At 40.8% G+C, this 19,257-nt stretch overlaps 1 protein-coding gene, 1 long non-coding RNA gene and 1 pseudogene across 3 annotated transcripts; 1 reads left to right on the forward strand and 2 right to left on the reverse strand.

Moving 5' to 3' along the window:
- The first annotated feature begins 36 nt into the window (after positions 1-36).
- Positions 37-9,911, forward strand: LOC132346353 (uncharacterized). The gene is made up of 2 exons (XR_009496160.1): positions 37-692; positions 9,659-9,911. It is a non-coding gene; the product is annotated as an uncharacterized lncRNA (long non-coding RNA).
- On the reverse strand, positions 1,782-3,410 carry RNASE6 (ribonuclease A family member k6). 2 transcript variants are annotated; one of them, XM_010809076.3, is made up of 2 exons: positions 3,173-3,410; positions 1,782-2,575 (listed from the first exon to the last, which is right to left on the reverse strand). In XM_010809076.3, the coding sequence occupies exon 2, from the start codon at positions 2,568-2,570 to the stop codon at positions 2,106-2,108; it is 465 nt and encodes a 154-aa protein (XP_010807378.1). In that variant the 5' UTR covers positions 2,571-2,575; positions 3,173-3,410; the 3' UTR covers positions 1,782-2,105.
- A 5,945-nt stretch (positions 9,912-15,856) lies between the features above and the next one.
- On the reverse strand, positions 15,857-18,472 carry LOC100296953 (epididymal secretory protein E3-beta pseudogene; annotated as a pseudogene).
- Positions 18,473-19,257: the final 785 nt, after the last annotated feature.

The following is a 19,257-nucleotide window of genomic DNA, read 5'->3' on the forward strand; positions in this document are numbered from 1 at the left end:
ATTCTGCTTCCATACCATGTGGGTAAGAGAGATATATGAATTGTCTACTTAGCTCATTTTCCCTGGGAACTGTGGCATCTCTAAGCCAGCACTAATGGTCCTGGAACCAGGCTTGGCCCTGGGATACCACTAGAGACATGGACTCTAAAACCCCTCAGGGTTTCCTGTCTTTTGAGGCTCATATTTTTGCGGGGCTCCCATATGTTCATGTGTAACTAAAATTCTTTTCTTCTGCTAATCTGTCTTTTTATTACAGAGGGGTCTAGGCCAAGAACCTAGAAGGGTTTGTGGAAAATTATTTTTTCTCCCTTCCTCCTAAGACCTAAATTCTTAATCCCAGTCCTTCAGTTTCTAAATCAAATACCTATTCCAGGACACAGCTTCCACTCAAACAAGGGTGTGGGCAAGTCAGACTCCCAGTGACAAACTAAATGTGCCCTCCCAGTAGGACCTCTGTCACAGTACTTCCTCCGTCACAGTACTACTGACTCTGCCACCCACGCACCCTCTATCCCGGGGCATCCTGTACTGAAGGCTGTTAGAGCCTTCCTGGACTCTCTGCCTTCTAGCTGCCAGGAGCAGCACAGCACCGGCTGTGACTACCAGGAACGCCTCCAGACACCGCTTCCTCCTGCTCCATGACAGCTTCATGATGGGTGATTAGGAAATAAGACACACAAGTTGAAAACGAGGTACAGTGTCATTAGGGTGAACCATACGCACTTTCTCTTACCAAGCGTTGGAAGCGGAGGTACAAAGGGAAAGAAATCCTATGACACACGATATCATAGCAGGAACTGAGGCAAAAGATCGGGCACCCACCAGAGTGAGCAATGTGTCAGGAGCCAGAGTCTAAAGGGTATCGATGAGTCTGACCCCTCAAAGGGACAGCTGAATGAATGTCACAACTCCCTTAGGCTGATTAAACCTCTTGTTACAGTAAACAAAGATGTATATGATTAAAAAAAAAAAATCTGTTCCAAAACCCCAATGGGTAGAACAAAAATGTTTTTAGTTTCCCAGTGCTTCCCCTGCTCCGCACCCCGACTCCCTCCGTGATCGATACTTTCTCTTTGTTCATTCTAGTAGAGAATGGGAGACTTGACTCTAAGGTTACTGTGGATTATTATCACTATTATTTTTTTTATTATTATTTTTGGTTGAGCTGGGTCTTTATTGTTGCTCACTGGCTTTTTCTAGCTGCGGTGAGTGGTGGCTACTCCTTGTTGCGGTTAGTGGGTTTCCGGTTGCAGGGGCTTCTCTGGTTTAGTGGCACAGGCTCTAGGCACAGGGGCTTCGGTAGTTGTGGTGCATGGGGTGAGTTGCTCTTCAGCGTGTGGAATCTTCTCGAACCAGAGATTGAACCTGTATCCTCTCTACCACCAGGGAAGTCCCCTTCAACTATTTATATTTAAAACATTATCTGATTAAATATAGAAATAAATAGTTAAGATCTAGGATGCCTCAGTTACCAGTGTTAGAACCTGTGTGTGAAATACCATTAGCACTCTGTATCAGTGCCACCTCCAACAAACACAGACAAGTATTTCAGGGGAAATATGTAAAGCTATGAGCAGAGCTTGAAGGGATGGAGAATTTTCTTTCTCTTTAATCCCAGAAACACAAGGAAGAGGGACATGGCCAAGGCCCCAGTTGCTAAATAATCTCAAAGTTTGCCTAGGGCCAAAGTAGTTCTTGGAATGTTGGCAAATGCAGGCCTAGATAGCTCCAGGCTGGCAATGACACGAAAGGGATCTCAAACATACTTATACACACACTCATTATAATGCAACCAAAAATGGTTTTATTGCTCTGAACACAATACAGCAAACGTTGGCCAAATTCCTAAGGTTAAAAATATGGAGGTCTGGACCCTCCTTTACCCTTTTATCTACTACCTTCCTTCAAAACACAGAGCTCCAAGGCAGAAAAGCATCTGACTTTTTTTTTGTTGTTCCAACTCTGATCTGGTATCCTCATTTTTTCCACTCTAATTTTTCCAATACTCTCCTTTTTCCTTCTATGGGAACCAGGAAAATCAATAAAAGACAAGAAAATCAGAGGAGATCATAAGAGAATTTGTGCTGAGCGAGAAGCAAAGTGATTTAAACAACCTTATCTAAGTGTACAGGAACCAGATGATAAGGGGGGTCGGTCTTCTGAGGGGGGTCACAGGCAACAATGAAGAACTTGTATTGGGCGTCGTCGTGGTAGCGGCAGTCAGGATACCTTCCCGCGATGAAATTGCACTGAGTCAGGTTGACAGGCTTTGGACTCTGGTGACAGTTGTGCCGGCCATTCTTACAGATGATGTTGGGCATATCACAGACGGCAGTCACATCCTGGAAGACGTTGTGCAAAAAGGTGTTTTCAGGTTTACAGTGCTGAGTGTAGTTATTGACACCACTCATTGCCTTGTTGCACTGGAGAAGCCTTGGCTGTATGTGCTGAATTTCAAACCAGCGAGCCTTGGTGAGACCTTTTGGCACAGCACAAAGTGGACGCACTGACCACCACATTCCCAGCAGCAATAAGAGGAGGGAAGAACGTCCCAGAAGATGTGGCCCCATCTTTTCTGTGCAAGGAGAGAGAAAATAGATCGTAGCAGTAGAAGCAATAAGAGAGAAATTATTGCTCATAACCATTCATATTTTCACTCTGCCTTTTAAGATTTCATAGCTCTTTTTTTTTTTTTTTTTTTTAACCATCTCCTTTCTCACTTGAGTCTCACAATTTTGAAGAAACTAAAGCCCAGTGAGGAGGAATTTGAGGTAAGACAACCTTTACTCTGATTGGTATATCTTGTTCTTCTCTTCGACCTGCATTCCTTTGATGCTTGATGCTGCCCACGTCAGAAACCTTGTCTCTTCCCAGGACTTCCCTGGTGGTCCAGTAGCTAAGACTCTGAGCTCCCAATGCAGGGGGCCCAGCTTCAATTCTTGGTCTGGCAACTAGATCCCACATGCCACAGCTAAAGATCCAGCATGCCACAATGAAGATCAAAGATCCTGCATGCAGCAACTAAGACCCAACACAACCAAATAAATAAATAGTTTTTACAAAGGAAAAGAAACCTTGTCTCTTGCTTCCTGAAACATTTACCCACCTTCTATTTGACCTGGATCTCCCAGTTATCTTCACCGCCCACTCGCTCCCCAGCTGTGGGGCTTACCAGGTCTCCACGATGGGGCTCCAGCAGCAGTACTTAGTCCCAGGACCAGAAGCTTTTGTCTGTTGTTCTCCTCCCAGGCATGCTAGGTCTGCCTGTGTGGGGAAGGGTTCTGAACCCTAAGAAAGAGAAACCTAGAGCTTGGAAGATGAATTTCTTGTGGACAGTATGGATGAAACACTTAGATTTTCAAACCTGCTGTTTAAAATAGTATCAATTACACTGTAGACACAGGGAGAGTAAGCTTATTTTAAAAATAATGAGACTCAAAACACAGTTTTGAGGAACTGATCACTTCCTGATATGAGATGGTGTTTCCTTCCTTACTTGAACTTCTTTTTTTTTTTTTTTTTTTAATGATTTCAGTTCTTTAGGAGAAAATATACATGAAAATCTGATGTAATAACTGCCACATACTTGGTATGTGGATTTCAACAATAGACTTGAATGAACTATTCATTTATGTGTATGTTTTTTAGGCCAGCTACTGAGCTACTCTGATTCATGAGCTCATGATAGAGATAGGTTAATGGACTAATACATAATATATTAATAAATATAAGTAGCACTTACAGCTGTGATCAAGGTAATTGTCTGGAGACAGTAGAAAGGAAGTATTTTTGGAAGGCACTAACACCTGCCCTGAGTTTTGAGGATTAATTAGAAGTTAGGTAAAGAAGATGGCAAGGGCATCCCAAAGAGGAAACTGTGAGAAGAGACCCATACATATGAAGCAGGGCGCATTTAGGGTATTTGCCTGATAAACCTTTTCGTACCTTTTTGTTGGGGCTGCAATATCTTTATTCAGAACCTATTGCCTCATAGACGACTCACATAAAAGTTTCCTACATGGACTCTTTGTTTATAGTCTCTTTTGCTTCCAATCCATTCTACACATTATTTCCAGATTAACATTTCTTGAACATAAATGTAACAGTGAAACACTCTTGCCCAATACTTTTAATGGCTCAAATAATCTTCAGGGTAAAATTTAGTCTGTTTATAGCAAAGTTACAGGATACAAGGTTAATACACAAAAATTGATTGCTTTTTTATATACCAGCAATAAACAATTGGGATTTGAAATAAAGACACTAACATTTCCATTAACACCAAAGAAAAATGAAATACTTAGGTGTAAATCTAATAAAATATGTACAAGATCAATATGAGGAAAACTATAAAACTCTGATGAAATAAATCAAAAGAGGATATAAATAAATGGAGAGATGTTCCATGTTCATATTGAAAGGAACCAGAACATGTCATCCCAAAATATGGCTCTTTGACATAAAAATTATTTTGTATTGAAGGCAATTAAGAATCATGAAGTGCAAAACAAGCTTCCCTCTTTCTGTCCAAAGGCAGAAAATAAATTTTCCTTTTACTGGAGAGAGACTGTCATCATCCCAGTGAGGACACCAGTAGAATCTGCAAATGAATCTCAAAAACTATCTTTTTAGTTACTTCTTCACCATTTACTACGCAGAGATAGTATGGTGAAGGGGTATACCAACTCTGGTCTCTGGTATACTATCCAGAGACCAAACCCCTTTGTTTTGTCAATTCTTTACAGAGGTATTTTTTCTTTGTCTAAAGGGTATAAAAGCTTCCTGCTGTGTTCACTTACTTGGATTTTCATTTTCCTGTGAATGCTCCCATGAGCATGTGAATATTTAATAAAAATTGTATGCTTTTCTTCTATTGATCTTTGTCAGCTGAATTTTCAGACCCAGCCAAGGACCATAAGAGTGCTAAGGAAAACTTTCTTCCCGTACAATGACATTATGCACTTGTCAAAAATGTGTACAGCAAGAACAAATTCTAGTGTAAATTGTGGACTTTAGTCAATGTATTTTTTAAAAAATAATTTTATTGATTTATTTGCTGCATCTGGTCTTAGTTGCATCACGTGAGCTATTTTGTTGTGCCTTACGGACTTTCTAGTTGTCACATGTGGGTTCACTGCACCCAGACTCGAGAGCACAGGCGCAGGGGTAGGCTTAGGTGCTCTGTGGTATGTGGGATCTCAGTTCCTGCACCGGGGATTGAACCTGGGTCCACTGCACGGCAAGGTGGATTCTAACACTGGGTCATCAAGGAAGTCCCAGTATTAATGTATTAATACTGACTCATCAGTTGTAACAAGCACTACAGTAAAACAAAATGTTAATAATAGGAAAATTGGGAACTGTGTGGTTAGGAGAAGAGAAAAGGAAGAAGAGGCATATGGGAACTCTTTGTACTTTCTACTCAATTTTTCTGTGAATCTAAAATTTTGTCCTGGGGACTTCCCTGGTGGTCCAATGATGAAGAATCTGTTTTCCAATGCAGAGGACAAGAGTTCGATCTCTGATCCGGGAACTAAGATCCCACGTGCTGTGAGACAAATAAACCTGAGCACCAGACAACAGGAGAAGCCTGCCTAACACAACTAGAGAAGCTTACACACTGCAATAAATACCCAGTACAGCCTAGATAAATAAATAAATATCTTTAAAAAATAAAATAAAATTGCTCTGAACCAACAAGTCCATTAATTTAAAAAAATGTTTTAAGATGTCTGTTTGCCTAGCACTCAAGTATCTTTTTCTACAGCCTATGTATTAGAATAGTCTCCCTTCTCCTTGAAGTTCCACAACTTGATTGTATTCGAAGTCTACTACAGAGAAAAACAATATCAAGTTATCCATGTCCCTAGATAGGGGTCCCCTAATCCTGACCTCACATCAGAATTGCCTATAAAATTTTTTATAATGTCAAGATCCTAGGCCTACTGAATTTGAATTTGGGGGACTGAGGTCTTTGCATATCTATGTTTGATTAACTCCACAGTGATTCTTAGTAGAGAACCATTTTTCTTGGCTGACACTGATTTTCACCCAATGGCCAAGTTTTTAAGACTGGGCCTATGCTTGACTCCTGAGATAATGTTTCCACTTTGTCCTAATTCAGGCAGATGAATTCTTGTCTTGCTATAATAAGTAAGGTGCAAGACAGATGGGGGAATATAAGAATGGGGGAATATACCTCTCTTAACTCTCTTAAATTATCCCAAACCTTTGAAGTGTAGGAGAGAAAAAATATCTTTTCCTTCTAAGCTTCTAAATTCTTGGCTGGGGTCCCTGTAACAAAAGACAGATTAATAAGATAAAAGCATACAAATTTATTTAGTATAAGGAACATAGGAACACTTCTTAGGAAATGAAGACCCTAAGAAGTGATTAAACCTAAGCATTTTTATGCTAGGTTTGACAAAAAGTGGGAAGACACGGACAGACGTGAAAGAACAGAGGTACAAGCTAAGTGTAGTAAGAAAGGAGAAACTTTCAAGACCTATTCATCTAGATCAGAGATAAAGATTCTCTTTTCCCCTTAGGCATAGGGAGGGCTCCTCTCACATGAAGATCTCTTGATCTGCTTCAGAAGGTCAGAAAATCCTTCCTGCACTATCTTCCATCTCTCAAATTCCTTTAGCTTGAAATATTCCATAAGCTAATGCGTGCATGCTCAGTCATGTCTGACTCTTTGTGACCCTGTAGGCAAGAATATTAGAGTGGGTGCCTTTTCCTCTTCCAGGGGATCTTCCCCACTTAGGAATAGAATCTGCATCTACTACGTCTCCTTCAGTGGCAGGCATATTCTTTACCATTGCACACCTGGGAAGCCCTCAATATGCCATATTCAGTAGTAACATGTCCTGAATCCCATCAGACGCTCCCTATGCAGGAAATGGACCCCAGTGATTGGCTGGGCCCTTGTGCCAGCCCTAAAATTCTAAAGCAAGTTCAGGGCATCTGATAGGGTCTCCATTATCTATGTTTTCTCCATACCCATGCCTCATTGAGAAGGGATTAGGTCTATGGCCTGTTATTTTGTATATTCTATTCTCTAGTCCTTTATTTGATTGCTGACTGCAAAAGTAACAGTCTCAAAGCCCTGTCCTGAAATAACAGATCAGTCTTCAATCTAATACTTATTATAACAATTATCAACCATATTCAGACCTCTTAGAATGCTCCTTCTTTCATGGTTGCTGATGTATTTCTGTGTCAGGCATCCAGCCAGTGATGGCCAGAACGATGAGTCAGAGGCTGATGCTAGGTGATGAGTTCCAAGTTCCTTTGTGAGGTTTAGTTTTATTGTTTCTGTGGAATTGAATTCCTGACACTGAAGACGGCCTTCAACTCTTAGCTCATTGGTCAATTTGGGTGTGTGATACAGTTTATTCTTTGGCCTATTGCTGTATCAGACTATTTCTTGTGCCTTCCTTCTTCTTTTCACATCAGTCATAATGATCTCCATACATTTTCTAAACAAGATGCTTGCTCCTTGAAAGGAAAGCTATGACAAACTTGGTATATTAAAAAGCAGAGATATCACTTTGCCCACAAAGGGCCATATAGTCAAAGCTATGGTTTTTCCAGTAGTTATAATATGGATGTGAAAGTGGACCGTAAAAAAGGCTGAGCACCAAAGAATGGAAGCTTTTGAGTTGTGGTGCTGGAGAAGACTCTTGGGAGTCCCTTGGACAGCAAGAAGATCAAACCAGTAAATTCTAAAGGAAATTAACCCTGAATATTCATTGGAAGGACTAATGATGAATCTGCAGCTCCAATACTTTGGCCACCTGATACAAAGGGCTGACTCATTAGAAAAGACCTTATTGCTGGGAAAGACTGAGGGCAGGAGGAGAAGGGGATGACAAAGGATGAGACAGTTGGATGGCATCACCAACTCAATGGACATGAACTTGGGCAAACTTGGGAGATATTGAAGGACAGGGAACCCTGACACCCTGCAGTCCATGGTGTCTCAAAGAGTTGGATACAACTTAGCAACTGAATAGCAACAATAACAGAAGAGAAAGCTGTCCAAGACTTGGAAATGGACAAAAGAGATTACTGGGAGTCTTTTCATTTAGTACCAGGATTTGTCTAGCAGACCCGCTGTGGATGAACAGACACTGTGAAGGTGTATACCTTTGATTTGCAGAACAGACATAAACTCATAAAATGATAACAGTGCATCATTCCTGTTAATGCTGATGCAAATGAATTTTATCCAGCTAAGAATATACATTTCTGTAAACTAAAGTCACATTTGAACTGTTTATTTGGATGTTACTGACTTCCTTATTGCTGATGAATTTAATAAATTGGGTTTATTTATGAGCTTATTCAATGACATGAATTTATTATTTAGACTTTCTTGATAGCCACAATTTTAACTTTAAAAAAAATTCACACTTCACAGTTTTACAGGTGTTATTTCTTTTTCCTGGATCATCCTTTCCAACCTAGTCTGCTTGGTTGCTTACCCATCTTTGTAGACCATGCTCATATATCCTCTCCTCCAAACTTTCCTCTCTCCAGGCCCAGAACTCTTCCAGCTCTTAATTGTTCAGACCCTGTTAGCACTCACTGGATTCTATTTTCATTGTTAAATTATATTACAATTATACCAAAGTATAATTGAAGTGTAAATTCAGTTAGAAAACATCAGATTTGCTGTCTTGCTCTTCTGCTCTTTGCTCCAGGTCTTCAAAGCAGGGTGGCTTTTACTAACCACACATTTACTTAATAGTTTTCCCTCATTCCTTCTAATTGAGTTAGAATTTCTCTGTGAAGCAAATTGACTTCTAGCTTTGGACTTATAGCTACTCGTAAGGTTATGTGGGGGGAAACAAGAATACCTGCCTCCCATTTCTCAAATGGAAATTTAGGATTTTTGATGAGTGTCATAAGATACTTTATTGCTAGGATTCTTCAATATTTGAGGGGAGGATTTGAGGATTATAAAATGCAAAAAGTTCATGAAAGCAAAAAGGGATAGAAATTTTCTCAGAATGCAGAACAAAGTGTGAAGATGTCACAGCAAGCCATCTTTCCCTTTTCCCATCTCATACCTGCTCACCATCAGCAGTATGGATGTGAACTAGAGTGCTTTGTTGGATCAGAAATAAACTTTGTATAAGAATGTTTATGGAGTTGTTATAATTTTGATGTGTGTAATATCTTGTTAAAATATCTATCTTTGAACAAGACCATTGAATAATATCTTTGTCCCAGAAAATGCTGACTCCTAAAATATGGGCTATCCCATGTGACAGACAAAATCTGAAATTTTTCCAGTTAGAGTATCTTTAACATAAATTACTTTGGGACCACCAACCCTACTTTGTAAAATGAGTTTTGACTAGATTAATAGCATCTTTGATAATTATGTGCATATGTGTGGTAATTATATCACAGCCACTAGACCAATGACTGTAAACTTCTCTGAGAATTTGATGAAAGCCATTGATTTGCTGTCCCCAAATGGAAACATACCAAGAAGAATCCATATAATTTCAGTGGGTTTGTTACTAGGAAGAGCCAATTTTTGCTCCATGTTGGATCTGCTTCTTCGATTTTAACCTTTGCTTTTTGCTGCTTTTGTTATTATAATCATGCTTAATGGTCTGCTCTTCTGCTTGACTATTCACAGAGAGACAATCTGACCCTGTCCACCTGTGACTGGCAGAAAAGAAATTAACACCTACCCACCCTGAAGCTGGCCATTCCCGGAAACATTTGTGAGACTTATGACCTTTTTACTTTACTTCCTCAGCTTCTCCACACCTCTCTGTTCTATAAAAAAACCAGATATCCCCCCAACAAGATGGTTCTTTTGAGACATTAGTTGGCCATCTTCTCCTCCAGCTTGCTTTCTGAATAAAGTTGTATTCCTTGCCTTAACACCTCATCTCTGATTCATTGGCCTATTGTGCAACAAGCAGATAGACCTTGGACTTGGGAACATGGTTCACGGACTTCTTGAAGTCCCCAGGTTATAAGAAGCTGTTCTAGAGAACTTGACTCCCTTGACTGCATGGAAACTGGCCTTTTCACCTTCTACCATAATTGCTTAGCACAGCATTTATCACACAGTAGGCATTCTATAAATGCTATTGAATAGATAAATACATGAATGAATGAATAAAATATGAGAAAAATTTTAACCATACAAAGCAGCATATGCTAAATGCCAAATGTGTGATGTAAATGAGTTAAGAGGAAGGGGTCATCATGGATTGGAGCCCAGCAGCTTCTCAGTGGCCATGAACTGAACTGGGACATAAACACAGGGCAGATTGTCACCAAGTGGCAAGAAGTGAGAACAAAGTTTCAGTGGCTGGAATGTGCACGGCATATTCCTGGAACTGTAAGTGGCTACATATGACTACTACTAAGGGAACAAGTAAAGGGAGTGATATCAGATGAGCCTAGAAAGCGGGGCACAGGTCAGATTACGAAGATTGTGTGCTTGAAATTGAGCAAGACCTTGCAGAATCCTCCGGGTACAAAAGTCTTTCCGTTTCTTGTTTGCAGAACTTCCCCCTTTCCAAAGAGCAGATGCAGACAGTTACTAATTAGAGAAGTGGGGAAATGGAGAAACGAAAGAAAAGCAGTCAAGAAATAAGTCCCTGCACAGCAAGAGAAAGAGAACACTTTAATAGAGAAAAAAAGGAAGTTGGAGGGCTATAATAAACAAAGAGTCCATGGCTTTTCATTGGCAGAATCCTTGCCAGGAAAGTCCTGGCTAGCCCTGCTAGGCTCTGCTCTGTTCACAGGGTGTGAGAGCTCCCTCTTCTGGTCTTCCAGTTCTATTTAATTGAGAATGTGTGTGTGTGTGCCTGCTAAGTCGATTCAGTCGGGTCCAACTCCGTGCGATGCTATGGACCAACGCCTGCCAGGTTCCTCTGTCCATGGGATTCTCCAGGCAAAATACTGGAGTGGGTTGCCATGCCCTCCTGTATTGTTTACTAATTTTTTTACAACTGTTAATAATTTCTTTAAAATTCATTTTCTTCCTATACTGCTTTGAACCATCATCATTTAACATTTTAATAAAAACAAATTTTAAAGAATTTTAAAAGTGAGGTATTCGTGAAAAATTATTGTAGGAGAGCTGAAAAGACAATCCTAAAATATGACTCTAGAATACACCAGTATTATCTAGAATACACCAGTTTATCTAGAATAAACCAGAATACACCAGTACATTTTAAAGCAGTATTTATCAAGTAAGAAAAACAATATGTTTCCCATATGTAAATTGATCATTGATGAAGAACTATTACCACCAGAAAACTGAATTCACCTCTTGGTGGATGTGAGGTGAGTGTAATCTCCTCGGTTCTATCTTGTCACAACAAAAATTTGTAGCCACGGACATTAAAGCCCTCAGCATGTCACAGCTCTCAGACAGACCATGTTACAGCTCTCAGCTCTCAGATAGACTGTGTTACAGCTCTCAGCCCTCGGACAGACCGTGTTATACCTTTCGGACAGATCAGTGTTACCACTCTGTGTTTTATTTAGAAAATAAAAGGAAAATACATCCTTGAGGCTTTAGGGCATACCGACCCAAAAGACGCGAAGAGAGATCCCCAGCCCTTTGGCTCCTCTTTTTATCTGTTTTTTCCTCCCCTTGGGCGTGCCCTATGTAAAGTGGGCTAGCTAGGATGCTGTTTGTTCTACCTGAGGTCCTCAGTCCCATCCTTGGACTTTCCTTTGTTCTATTTTCATGGGCTTTTCTGTTCCTTGTATTTTAGCCTCCGCCATTCTGGACTCCTGTTTCCTATTCTAACTACCTAACATGGATGTCAAGCCAAAAGACACAATCAAGGCAAAGATCAGGAGCAGGAAAGATTTATTACTTGCAGCAAGGAGCCTGGTGGACTACAGTCCATAGGGTCGTAAAGAGTTGGACACGACTGAAGCAACTTAGCACGCACACAGCAAGTTAGGAACACACCAGAGATTTTTCCCAAAGCAGTCTCCGCAAACAGCATAAAAGGGGAAGTTTTAAGCTAAGGGTACTTGCATATTACTAAGCGGCTTGAGCAGAGAATTCGGTGTAGAACTGGGGAACTGTTGATAGAGTCCAAGCTTTAGTTGACTGAAGTCAGGACGGTCAACAGCATCTTTCTGTCCTGCATCTGGAACTCAAAAGACTTTATCAGATTGTTATGTATGTCCTTTGAAGAGGAACTGAGACACTGTTTTATTGCTGAACAATTATTTCTTGATTGCTTTCCCTTTGTTCCCTTACTTCCCTTAAGATCTTGTGGCCAAGTCTAGACTACAAAATGCCTATGGCTAAAATGGTTTCTCTTCTGTTAAGAAAGCCCTTCCTGGTTCTCTTTCTCTGGGGACTCCCTATCCTATCTGCTTTTAGAACTATTGTTTAATACTAATCTCTTGTCAGTTTGGTTGGTAAAGTTCTTTATCTCCCAGGGTTCTGCTCATTCCCAAGTAGGCTGAAAACACTGCAAAGCTGAGGAGCTCTTTGGAACATGATGACCAATCTAGATTCACTGGCCACTCATTGAGGCCCGAGTTCTAGGAAGGTGTTGCTGAGAGGAAAATTTGTTTCCTTTTTCCCTTGGAACTTAACTGGTACAATAATTATATTATATGAGATATTGACAGGAGAACAAATAAATGTTTAATAACACGTATAATAGCAGAGACCCGGAAAGCTGAGTAACTCACCAAAATGGCTGATGCCATCACCTTAAACACCATCTTTAGCTAAAGACGAAAGGAGATGTTGAGGGTGAGGAATCTATGGAAGATGATCAAGAAAAACACAGTAAACAAGGATAAGGTTGTTTTGCAGATTTATTATTGCCTTCTCCATCGGTAAGTTTCTAGAGTATGAGTCGCCACCACCCACCTTCCTGGTACAGCAGGAAGACACTCTTACAAATGGAGATTTCCCTTTTACCTGTAATTGTCTCTTGTGTGCATTCTAAGTTGCTTCAGTTGTGTCTGACTCTCTGCAACCCTATGGACCATAGTCCACCAGGCTCCTCTGTCCATGGGATTCTCCAGGCTAAAATACTGGAGTGGGTTACTATGCCCTCCTCCAGGGGACCTTCCTGACCCAGGTATTGAACCCATGTCTCTTCTGTTTCCTGCATTGGCAGGCGGGTCCTTTACCACTAGCTCCACCTAGGAAGCCCAAATGTCTCCTACAAAAGAGTTAAAAAAATAACTTCTATTTGGTTTTCAGAATGTCTCTCATATCTGCTGATTCTTAAAAAATAACCAGGCTAAAATGATCCCTATGCCAAAGAGGCATATTTCAGGGTGGAAAATTCTGCTTCCTTACAGCATGCAAACTAATTTAAAATATCAGCTAATTTAAAATTTTTATATTATTGTTGTTCTGTCACTCAGTCACGTCCAACTCTTTGTGACCCCATGGACTGCAGCACTCCAGGCTTCCCTGTCCTTCACCATCTCCCGGAGCTTGCTCAAACTCATGTCCGTTGAGTCAGTGATGCCATCTAACTATCTCGTCCTCTGTCATCCCCTTCTCCTCCTGCCTTCAATCTTTCTCAGCATCAGGGTCTTTCCTAATGAGATGTCTCTTCACATCAGGTGGCCAAAGTATTGGAGCTTCACCTGCAGCATCAGTCCCTCTAATGAATATTTAGAGTTGATTTCCTTTAGAATTGACTGGTTTGAACTTCTTGTAGTCCAAGGGACTTTCAAGAGTTTTCTCCAACACCACAGTTCAAAAGTATCAATTCTTCAGCATTCAGCCTTCTTTGTGGTTCAATTCTCACATTCATATGTGCCTACTAGAAAAACTATAGCTTTAACTAGACAGACCTTTGCCAGCAAAGTAATGTCTCTGCTTTTTATTATGCTGTCTAGGTTTGTCAAGGTATAAAAATGTTTATACCTTGGTCTTTTTTCTAGTTGTTTCAAAGTTTGAGTCATTTGTTGATGCTGGAGACTGAATAATAGTGTTTAGTATTTCTCCTTCACATACCTGCCCTGGGCATAATTATATGACATGAACATTTCTCTTACCCTTTGTCTCTATCCCCTATTTAGCAAACAAAACTACTGTGGACATTACTTACTTCTGTCTTCAACATTTCCTTCTCCCATATACTTCCTCTTTCCTTCAACAGAGTGTAAGTCTTAAGCCTCACTCTTGAACAGAATTTCATTTTAAAGTCCTCTAAGGGTCAGGAAGCAACAGTTAGAACTGGACATGGAACAACAGACTGGTTCCAAATAGGAAAAGGAGTCCGTCGAGGCTGTATATTGTCACCCTGCTTATTTAACTTATATGCAGAGTACATCATGAGAAACGCTGGACTGGAAGAAACACAAGCTGGAATCAAGATTGTCGGGAGAAATATCAATAACCTCAGATATGCAGATGACACCACCCTTATGGCAGAAAGTGAAGAGGAACTCAAAAGCCTCTTGATGAAGGTGAAAGTGGAGAGTGAAAAAGTTGGCTTAAAGCTCAGCATTCAGAAAACGAAGATCATGGCATCTGGTCCCATCACTTCATGGGAAATAGTTGGGGAAACAGTGGAAACAGTGTCAGACTTTATTGTTTTGGGCTCCAAAATCACTGCAGATGGTGACTGCAGCCATGAAATTAAAAGACGCTTATTCCTTGGAAGGAAAGTTATGACCAACCTAGATAGCATATTCAAAAGCAGAGACATTACTTTGCCAACAAAGGTTTGTCTAGTCAAGGCTATGGTTTTTCCTGTGGTCATGTATGGATGTGAGAGTTGGACTGTGAAGAAGGCTGAGCACCGAAGAATGGATGCTTTTGAACTGTGGTGTTGGAGAAGACTCTTGAGAGTCCCTTGGACTGCAAGGAGATCCAACCAGTCCATTGTGAAGGAGATCAGCCCTGGGATTTCTTTGGAAGGAATGATGCTGAAGCTGAAAGGCCACCTCACATGAAGAGTCGACTCATTGGAAAAGACTCTGATGCTGGGAGGGATTGGGGGCAGGAGGAGAAGGGGACAACAAAGGATGAGATGGCATCACTGAGTCGATGGATGTGAGTCTGAGTGAACTCTGGGAGTTGGTGATGGACAGGGAGGCCTAGCGTGCTGCAATTCATGGGGTTGCAAAGACTCTGACACGACTCAGCGACTGAACTGAACTGAACCTTACAATGGCAACCCACTCCAGTGTTATTGCCTGGGGAATCCCAGGGATGGGGGAGCCTGGTGGGCTGCCATCTATGGGGTCGCACAGAGTCGGACACGGCTTAGCGACTTAGCAGCAGCAGCAACCTTACCTTATATTTCTGCCAAGTGAACATGATTATTAGCAGATAAACTGATTTATGTTCATATCTTCTACTTGATATTTTATTCATCAGGAAACATATGACCTTAACTCATCTAAAATGCAGTACCCTCCTTACAGATACTTTTAATGAAACCTAGAGAGAGCAGACAATTGCTGGGCACTTGTCATGTTTGTTTTCTCAAAGTTAAAATACCAAGTCAAAGGATGAGGAAGGAATAAAATCATTGTTGACTGAGCACCTGCTATGTGCCAGGAACATGCTAGATATTTTATACCTAATCAGCTTTGGCCACACCCACCAATCTGGGTGGAACTCAACATGTCCCCACCATCAAAGCCTACGTCACATCTTATCTCCTGCTTAGTGCATAAATAGTTATACATTCATCACACACAGAAACCTATTACACACAGGAGACAGACACATGTAACATACTTTAAACCTATAAACAGTACAAATCACATTTAAGCATAAGCTATATAACACACACTTAAAACACCTGTACTAATCACACAACACATACTCTGTATACATACATACATGCCATACACATTGGAATGATATAATTTATTTAGGGATGGGAAGATCATTCAGTTTGCAAAGGTATAAGGAGAATCCATATCAGGAAAATTCCTAGGATAGTAAAAAAAGAGACGCCATATGTGCAGAACCTTAAAAAAAAAAAAAAAAAAAACAGAAGAAAATCAGATAAATGAGAGGGGAAGGGTATTCCAGGCAGAGAAGCAACATGGGCAGTTATGAGAGCAAGAAACCACGTGAAAAATGCTAAGTAGTTGAAAAACGTCGGTACATAAACGTAAGGGCTCTTGATGTAGGCGGGGCCACCACTTGGGAGCACTGAACACTGAAAGCTGTGGCTGTGGGTGGACTTTCTAGTTGCTGATATCTTCTAATAACCGCATGTCCTCTATGCCATCAACAAACGCATTCCTGCTGCAATGGAATTCAATGTAGCTGTAGCTCTTGTAATCTTTGTAATTGCCTCTGCTGTTCTTCCGGATGCACTTGAGTACCTCGAAGGGATATGTGGCCCATATATATACATTTCTGTGGCGGTCTCCCCAGTTCCTCATGCATATATGTACAATTTTGTGCCATAAGGTATAGATGAAGATGTGATAGTTCTTGTTTTTTGGAATGCATCTTTCCCTCATCAGATCATTGCATTTGTACTTGCTAAATTCCCAATTTGTGCTCAGGTGGTGCTGTTTCATAAATTCCCTCCAGGAAAGGTTCTGGCTGTGTACAAGGAGCCCACATAGAGGAAACAGCAGAGCCAACAGAGAGCCTAGGGCCTTTAGAGTGGATGCCATTTCAGTCACCAGGACCACCTGTGGATCCACAGGGACGAGAGAAGAAAGCATTATCTCAACACTGCCCTAAGAGCTGAGCTCCACCTTAAAATTCCTTTCTCTGTCAGTGTAGGCACCTGGACCCAATTTTACCATTTGGTTTCCAGGCTGGAAGATAAGTCTCATTAGATAATAAAGTTTACAAGAAATGAAAATATGCTACAGCCTGTCTGAGACAAGAGCAAAGTTGTAAAAAACTAATGAAGTTTATTTTGACAGTTCCAAATACCTCTTGTCTGCCCTCTCTTCTACCTGAATTAAGGAACTTATTTCCCTTTAGCTAACTGTTTTGCATCCAGATCAATTCATAAAGGAGTGTATATCCTTAAAAAATGGGATTTTAAGCTTTATGTTTGTGAATTGCCAAAGGTTGTCACCTTTAAAGGGTATGCAGAAGATGAATAGAGACTTGGGAGATATTTTCTCAGCAGGAGGCTTTGGTTCCCTGAAATCCTAGGCTGCAGCTACAGTGACTCTGAAAGATGTTGCTTCCCAGGATCTCGTCTTCCTTATGACACTTCCCCAAAGCCTGTGAAACAGGCTATCACTTCTGACTACACACACCCCTTCTCAGAAGCCATTTCCCTAATTATTGTCATTATAAATGATCTTGATCTGTTGTTAAGAACGTCATCACAATGAGCTCCAATTTTGAACTATTGTTCTAATCAATCAGGTACCAAGATTGAAATTGCCCACACAAGAGCTACTGTGTTCAAAATTAGGACAGAGAGTTGCTTGAAAAAGTCTCCCCTTTAAACTAGCTCTCTGCCCTCATTTACCATGAGGACTATACCTGGCCCTGTGGAATGTCTATCCTAGTTCTCAACTCTGAGCATGATGCCCCAAAATGGGCCTAATCATCTGTCCCTCAGACTTGCGAGAGTCTTATGAGATATATGCATTGAGAGCATTTGTGAGAATGTCAAGTGCTACATCAAACACAGCATAAGGGATAGGTGCCTTCTCTTTTGTGATACCCTATCCCTGGCTCAGAAGGCCTAAATAGGTTGAGAAGATCAGGATTCAAGCTGCTTCAGTGTATAGTTGGCCCTCTGTATCCACCTGTTCTGCACCCAGGGATTCAACAAACCACGACCATAAATTAAAAATATATATATAAAAAAAATCCAGAAAGTTCTAAAAAGTAACACTTGAATTTGCTTTGTGCTGTCAGCTAATTCCATAGCATTTATATTGTACTTACAGCTATTTACATAAAATTTAAATTGTATTAGGTATTATAAGTAATGTAGAGATGATTCAGATATATAGATTAAATGCAAATGCTATGCCATTTTATATAAGGGACTTGATGCCTGGATTTTGGTATCCTGGGCATGGGGGTCCTGGACCAATACTCCATAGATATCAAGGGACAATGATATTATGCTTAGGAAGATTGAGGAGGAAGTCGGAGGGGTAGAAGAGTGGGGAGAGGCTCTAAGAATTGTATCAATGAGATTCACACAGAATTGAATTCAGGTCATTGGTACTTACAAGTTGGATCACTGTCTGTTCTTAATCCCACCATCTTAATTTCCCCGTCCAGCAGGGCCTTTCCCTCCAAGCATCCTCAGTACCAGCCCTTCTAACCATAACTCACCCTATTTAGATGCAACACTCCTGTCACTGGTCGAAGTGGGGATCAGTTTATGGATCTGAAGAGCAGAGTGTGTCTTTCCCCTTTCGTTAGAGCCAAGAAATCTCAAAAGTGAAGGAAAGATGGAAGGAATAGCAGTGGGAGGTACAGCACTCCAATTACTTGGCAGTAGTTGTGGGGAGGGGGGTAAGACAGACTTACTATGAGAACCAGTTCCTGTATTTTCTCATCTAGAACACTTGGGTTCACTCTGAGAATAGCCTGGAGCAAAGGAGTCAAACTTCAAAGACTGACCTGTGGGCATTAAGAAATTATAAGGCCCTGGATAACCCCAGAGGGGGGTTTCAGGAGACAACCAGAGATTTGGCTCCTAAACTGGTTTCCCAACAAAATTCTAGGAGAAATTCCCTGGATGGTTACGATCCAGGGGAATTTAAGTGAGGGAAACTGCACCTGAAATTGTAAACTTCTGGACTTTCATTGAGAATTGAAAAGTATCTAGTCAAAGGCACATTTTGCAGATAAAGTGAGATCCTCAAATGTGTTTTCTATTAACATTTTTCTTCAAGGGCTGTTTCTAGCTAAGTCTCCTGGGCTGAATTTCTCACTGGGCCACCTTGTTATCAGAGTATCACGAAGTGTAGCAGAATATACCACCCAAAGTATGCCTCTGAGGGGAGTAACATTTGCCTCCCCAGAATATGTCTCTTTGGCAGGTGGATTATTTTGAGCTGAAAACAATCAAGGTCCAAAAGATTTTGAAAGAACATTTGACCTTCTCCCTAACTACCTAAAAGAGTTATGGACAAAGAATATCACCTGCCATTCCAGGAAACAAAGGATGGTGAGGCCATCAAGCCAGCAGTCATTGCAGTAGTTGAATTCAGGATGGAGATAAACAGGATACAGGCCTAGATAGGTAAGGTGTATATCAGGGAAAGATTTTGGTGAGTCTAGACTCTTGCATCTTTCTGTAC

The sequence above is a fragment of the Bos taurus genome, chromosome 10 (genome assembly GCF_002263795.3).
Source record: "Bos taurus isolate L1 Dominette 01449 registration number 42190680 breed Hereford chromosome 10, ARS-UCD2.0, whole genome shotgun sequence".
NCBI classification, from domain to species: domain Eukaryota; kingdom Metazoa; phylum Chordata; class Mammalia; order Artiodactyla; family Bovidae; genus Bos; species Bos taurus.

Coding starts and splice junctions, on each gene's coding strand:
- RNASE6 (XM_010809076.3), bottom strand. CDS start 2,570: ATGGGGCCACATCTTCTGGGACGTTCTTCCCTCCTCTTATTGCTGCTG.